General features: G+C 28.1%; 1 protein-coding gene across 2 annotated transcripts in view; it reads right to left on the bottom strand.

Annotated features, from left to right (window-relative positions):
* Positions 1-5886: 5886 nt before the first annotated feature.
* The window catches only part of LOC100165297 (aminoacylase-1A), a 10163-nt gene continuing 8734 nt past the window's right edge, over positions 5887-7315 (bottom strand). For both annotated transcript variants that reach the window (XM_008183195.3, XM_008183193.2), the window contains 2 exons: positions 6918-6978; positions 5887-6434 (listed from right to left, as the gene is read on the bottom strand). In XM_008183195.3, coding sequence (XP_008181417.1) covers positions 6291-6434; positions 6918-6978 — 205 coding nt within the window. In that variant the 3' untranslated portion in view covers positions 5887-6290. The remainder of the gene's footprint in view (positions 6435-6917; positions 6979-7315) is intronic.

The raw sequence follows: 7315 nt of genomic DNA, 5'->3' as shown, positions 1-7315 counted from the left end.
CGAGTGAATACCAAATGTTGTAAAAATATGAATTTCAAACGCTCATAAAAATTTAATTTGAATTTCTTATAGACATTTTTTTTTTGATAAAGGTAGATTATCCTATAAGGAATCTTGTATTACATTTTAAAATCTTAGTTCTAAAAAGAAAAATTTTTACGAATTATAAACTCAACATAATTAGGTAATTTTCGTGATTTTTCCATATTTTGTCAATTTTTGAACTTTAAATGATAATAAAAAAAAACTGTGACTAAGGATTTTTAATATTTTTCAAATGTCATTGTAACAATATAGTAGGAGCCTTGTATTAAATTTTCAAGTATTTTTACTCAACAAATAAAGTTTTATTGACATTCATAGAAAAAAAAACTAATTAAATTGGAAACTGAAATTGTTCGTAAACAGCTCAAAACAAATCAAAATATTTTGAAAAATGTATCATATATAGAAAATGGAAATATAAACAACCAGTGAAAATTTCATTACCAACTAGATTCACTTTCCTATCAGAAAAGGTACTGTTGAAGAAAATCCAAGCACTTTTACTGTCCTAAAAGGTGATGACAGACACAAATTAAAAAAATAAAATAAAAAAATAAGAAAAAAAACACACATCATTGTAAAATCAATACATTCATCGTTTCACTCAGAATCTAAAAGTGAAAAGCCAATATCGCATAATCTAGATTCAACAAATATTTTAAATCTTGTTAAAGACATAGACTTAACAGACCCTTATAACTGGCCAGATTCTATAAATTCCTACCTAAGATTTAGTAAAATTTGGACCAAGAAGAAATATTAATATAAAATATCCTATTAGCTCAATTGATAAAACTGAAAGACAATTTTCTAATGGTGAGTTTATTGATCGTCAGTTGCTAGTATATAGTGTTTCAAGTGATCGCGTCTATTGTTTTTGTTGTAAACTTTTTCCAAGTCACGCAACGAATCTACGTATTAGTTCTTTGGCTACTGTTGGTTTAAGGGACTGGAAACATATATCTGAAAGATTGAAAACGCATGAAATTTCTCAAGCATACATAAAAAGTGCAATTGATTGGTCAGAATTGAGACAAAGATTAGGAAAATTAGAGAGATAAATAATTAAAAGATACGACTAAAACCTCTGCACGAGATATGCACTTTTTTGGGACTATAGAAAGAATATTTACTATATTTTCAGCATCGACTGCTCGATAGGATATTTTTAAAAAACATTGCCATCAATGGATTGTTAAAAAGTGGTCAGAAACCAGGTGGGAAAGTCGCCACTCAAATGTTAAAGCGATTAGGTTTCAGGTTAAGGAAATCATAGATGCTTTTGATGAAATTAATGAAACAACTAATGATTCCATGATATCGAGTGAAACGAATTCATTAACTGCAGAAATGTGTACTTACAATTTGTTAATTAGTTTGTGTATTTGGTACAGCGTTTTGAATGAAGTAAATATTATTAGCAAATATCTTCAAAATCCACAAACTAATTTAAATACATCTACAAAGTTACTTAAAGCTCTCCAAATATTCTTAACCGAGTACAGAAATAATGGTTTTAATGCGGCCAAAAGAGAAGCATGTGATTTAGCAAACAAGTTAAAAATTGAACCAGACTTTAAAATACAACGATTACGAAAAAAAACAAATGTTTGGATACGAAGGAGCCGATGACGTCATACAAAACACAGAAGATGAATTTAAATGTAATTACTTCTTAGTTATAGTGGATGGTGCAATAAGTGCAATAACAAAGTGATTCTATCAAATAAATACATTTAATGACGTTTTTGGATTTTTGTATGATGTTGAAAAACTTTGTTATGTCCCTGATTTAGAAATTTTAAATTGCTGCAAAGATTTGGAAATACGTTTGTCAGATAATGAAAAAAAAAGATTTAAATGGCTATGATTTATACGAAGAAATATTAATTTTCCGCCATTTAATTGATAAAAATACTACACCACTTCAAGTACGTTCTGAAATAAAAAAAACGAACGCATTTCCCAACTTGAATATTACCTTATGAATTATGTTAACAATTCCGCTTACATCAGCTGGAGCAGAGAGAACTTTCTCAAAATTAAAAATTATAAAAACTTATTTACGAAGTACCATGTCACAACAAAGACTTACTGGACTTTCTACAATTTCTATAGAAAAAGAACTTTCAGAACAACTAAATTATGAAGATATAATAAATGATTTTGCATCTAAAAAAGCTAGAAAAATTAAAGTATTATAACTGACAACATTTTACTTTAACAATTTATTATGTATTTAAAATATAAAAAAAAAATATAAAAAAAATATTGTTAATTGTTCAGCACACTCATTTTTTTTAAACTTCGTTTATAAATATAAGTTAAATCCAGTGGCGTAGCAAGGGTATGGCGAACTGTGCCTACGCCAGGGGCGCAAATCGTGAAGGGGCGCAAAATTGTGCTTTAAAAATAATACTTATTTTTATTCTACCTTCAAAATGAAATTTTTTCATAATACATTTCGAAATGATTTTGTTTATCTGCACAAACTACGTAATGATGAATTGTGTTCCATCAACTGTTGTTATGATCCTGCGAAATGTCCCAAAATAACACCAAGGTTAATATAAAAGGGCTATTTTAATTGATCATGTTCCTCCAATCACTTTTAATCAAAACTACTATCCACATGATGAAAATAACCGTAATCTTAGTAATGGTGGACAGGTTCGGAGGCAATAGTTATAATATATAGTATTTCAAAAAATAAACTTTTTTGTTTTCCATGCATTTTTTTGTACCGCAAATTGTGCTTTTATTTCTGGTCTTAGCGATTGGCAACTTTTGAACCCTCGTTTGCCTGATCATCAAATTAACTTACTGCATAAACAAAACTGTATAAAATGGAAAAAACTAGAAAAAAGGATACTTGATACTAAAACTATATTGACTGTGAGGTATAAAAATGTTCAAAAATGAAAGAGAAAAATGGCGCAACATTTTTAAAATAATCATAGATATTATGTTTTTCAGTAAAAATATTCTTGAAAATAACTGATAATTGAAAATAATAAATGTTAAAAAAATATTATTTCGTCAATTTTTTTATCTTTGAAAAGGCGCATTTCCAAGTTTGCCAGAGGCGTTAATGAGTCTTCCTACGCCACTGGTTATTACTTATCTACTAGTATTTTAACCTTACTTAATACTTATTAGTTTATTTTCTATGCAAATAATAATAATATGATTATACATTTATCATTGATTGTTTCGATTTTCTTTACATACCTACTTAATGTTAAATAATTGTTGGTTTTAAAATCGATGGACAAAATTATCTTTTGAATTAAATCTATAATTAATTTGGAATGGGGATGTAATGTATAAGATATGAATGAAGGCCCCACATTTTTTACTTGCCCCGGACCCCGCAAAACCTAGCGCCGAAATTGTTTATTTTCTGTATTGAAAAATTAAAAATTAAAATTACACTTAACTTGTAGCGCAAGTCTGTAAATTATATATACAAAAAAATTTTAAATACTGACTAGAACAAAAATGATTTAATTTGTCATGTCATTCTATTATACACCTTGTATATACCATAGATTAATATTGCTCTAAAAGTTGTATACCACTATACCAGCTACCTATAATACGTCATGAATTTATACACCAGCGAGCGATATCTACGTAATATACACACCGCAGAGTACCTATACTACTACTTACCAAAGGCGTGCTCAGGAATTTTGAAATGGTGGGTGGGTGATGGTTGGAAATTTTTTTCGGACACCTAAGTACCTATTATTACAACCAGTTAAGAACGATGGTGCAGAAATGAATTGCCGGAAATCATTAATTAGCAGTATTCGCTATACAGCTAATTCAATATTTCAATCGTGCGACTTACGATCTGAAAATGCATTGTAAAACGAAAATTTGTTTGAAATTTCAGCGTAAAATCAATTAATTATAACTGAGTTATAACCTGTAAAGCTATATTACTGTGCATGGCAATGAAAAAAAAGCACTTTTACCTTCCGATTATAGACACCTTTAGTTATGCAATGTGAATAGTGAATACCTATATAGGACTAATGTCCTATAGGTATCAATGCATAGACTTTGGCAACTACTCCGTGTAAAGGTTAAGCTATCAAGGTGTGTATATACTATATAATATATATACTATAATATTATATGTACACGCTTGTACATCTATACTCAATGGCCAAATTATTCCTTTGCAGTTGACCGTCGAACTTGACCTATATATAAATATAACAATAATGTTGTCTATATAGTCTATTGTTTTTACGCTATAATGTATTAATGTATCATAAAACCGTTTAAATATAATTTAAAATTTTTTTTATTCACGTTTTATAAATATTATAATTAAGAGACCATTAATATTTTTGAACCACACAGTAGATTGCTATCTATATTATAATTTCTAACGTTTCTAAGTTTCTTAGCTAATTATCGCTAAATTTTTGCATTCACAATTCAAATAAAAAATATATTTTTATTATTTCGTTTTCATTATCTCGTAATCAAGAAGGATACACGTATCTAACTTCATATATCAGACGACAGACTGTATCATATGGCCATATTGCAATTGATCATAGACGTATTATTCTGTGATAACTAATACAACTTAACTTGCTGGTTTCCAAACATTGATATTACAATTGATTATCTATGTTTCCAAACCGTTTAGGGTCCCGGTGCCAATTTTTCAAATTCTCCACAATTCTATAAAATTTGAAAATTAAATTTTATATTTTAGTTGTCACCTCAATTATAAGACTTTTCCACTAATCTACTACCCAATACCTATTTAGAGCGTTGATAGGAAGTATTATATCGAAAAAAATGATTACGGGAATAACTCTCAAGCTTTGTAGAATTGTTGGATTTTGATGACTATTTTTTTATCTGAAAGAAGAAGACTTCCTTCAGCATGCATCGATCTCTGATTTTGTATTTTATTTCAAATAATTGTATTAAAAAATTTGTAAAAAAATGCTTTTTATCTTGTATTTTTTTAGACATATTATAAAATATAAAGTTTGAGAATAAAATATTGAAAAACAGAGATCGATGTGGGCTGTAGAATATTTCCCTCTGGCAATTAAAAAAAAAAAAATTATGAAATTTGGTTGGTTCTACAAGGCGGTATCGTTGTTCCTGCAGAGTGTATTTTTGAGCAAAAAATGGCATTGGCACCGAGTGCTTTAAGACGTTAAAATGTTAAATGTTGATCGATTGAGACTTGCGCTTGTATACATTTGTACATTTGCTTAACATATTGTCTGTTCATAGGACAATACAAGTAAAACCCTATGAAGTGATTGATGCAATGACACAGTCATCAAGAAAATTAAATCTTGTTCTGTAAATTTAATAGAATAAAGCTTATATACCTATACATATTATGTAGGTATGAAAATATTTTATATCCCCCCCCCCACATGAGAAAATCCTAGATCCACCACTACTCCCCCTTGACAAAATAATTTGAAGCATTATAAAATATACACTATTACGAGAGCTAGGTATAACTATAATTTAATATGATGCGTGCTAACGTGCAGGCACGGATTGTAATGTAGATAAATATACTCGTTATGTTATGTTGATGATTTTTAGAGTTAAGAATGAGAAATCTTGGATTTGTAAAGGCAAGTTTAATTTCTTAACATTTTGTGGAGCACTGCTGTATCACTCCAGTACTCCACTTTCTTCATCAACATTTTAAATACGTATATGTATAACTTTTAACTCATACGCTACTAGTCCAAAATTTTATTTTTTTTAATTAAAGTATACTACGAAAAAAAATTCTGATTTGGAATAAGGCATGCTGTAATTAAAAAAAGTAAAACATACAAAATGTATTTAAATATTATATAATTATACAAAATAGCAATAAATATATTTTTTTTAGAAAAAATTTGCTTTCTTAATGACTTAAAATTATGTAAAATAAATATTTTAAAACTAATGTTTTTTTTTAATTACGATTGTTTTACATTAAATGGATCATCTGATACATATAGGCAGTCATCTATTTAGAGATTTGAGAATACAATACCTAAAAGTGTAATTTTATAAGTACTTATACCAAGTTTTAATGATTCGAAGAGTAGATTATAAAAATAGTATTCTTTTTATTAAGAAAATTTTTTTTAAATAATAATAATTATAGATTACCTATATCTTTTTCAAAATTCAAATATTCAATAATCGAGTATTTTTACTCTTTATCTATGTATAATGAATAACGCATTTTATGCTGTTGCTAAACCTATAATTATATTATAATAAATATTAATTCCGTTCAAAAACGTATTTTCATTCAAATATTCATCGTGGTCATGTAAAAGCACAGGCGTGTACATCATTGGAGAGAATCCAAGTGCGGGAATACCAATCTGTGAAAAAAATCAATCAACAGTTAATCAATCTATACTAATAATATTATAAGGAGGTATTACAACTCTATGGTGTCATTCAAAAAAGTAAAAAACTTAAAAATTATAAGGATAAAAAATATTTAAAAATATAATTTTTTAATAAAGACATTGATTTTTTAACAACTTGAGACTATGTAAAAAAATATTTTCAAAAACATTAATACTTTTTGAGATGATGAGTGTCTTACGCTTAATGAATCACCCTGTATAGTATAGGTATGCAATATGCATTAATGTATACATATTAATATATTATAATGCCTATACAAGGGCGCATGGCTACATACATGATTTATCCATATTTCTAAAAAAAATTGTAACCACTGGTATTTATAATTAGATTAAAGGTGTCTATTGTGTAGCAGTGACGCAGTGTGTACCTACTGATTGTATGTATTTAATATGCTATTATTAAATATCCAGTTAAATTTATATAGTTACTAGTCTGATGTATCTGCTATCGCCGGCCCCAGGACAAATAGATGGTTTTAGTTTCAAGTTCCTGCAAAATATTTAATACATATATTAGGTATTTATATAACTATATAAGCACTCTTTGTGTTAAAAAAAAAATTAAAAACATAAAGACAAAATTATATATTACTATATTAATAAAAATATTAGTTGCCAGCCCAATTTTATAATATGAAAATAACGTAAAAATACGGGCCAAAGGGGGGCAAACGCCCCATCCCCTCGTATCCCCCACTGCCCACCTCACCAGTCAAATCTGAGTTTAGGCATAGTATAACTCTTATTTTTAAGGGGATTCGATACCGTGGTTTTCTGTTTTTGTCTAACACATGCGCGCATAGTATTTTACACCTGTTTTTTGCCAA

This window comes from Acyrthosiphon pisum, chromosome A2 (genome assembly GCF_005508785.2).
Source record: "Acyrthosiphon pisum isolate AL4f chromosome A2, pea_aphid_22Mar2018_4r6ur, whole genome shotgun sequence".
Lineage (NCBI taxonomy): Eukaryota > Metazoa > Arthropoda > Insecta > Hemiptera > Aphididae > Acyrthosiphon > Acyrthosiphon pisum.
This window is presented reverse-complemented; position numbering and strand designations above follow the sequence as displayed.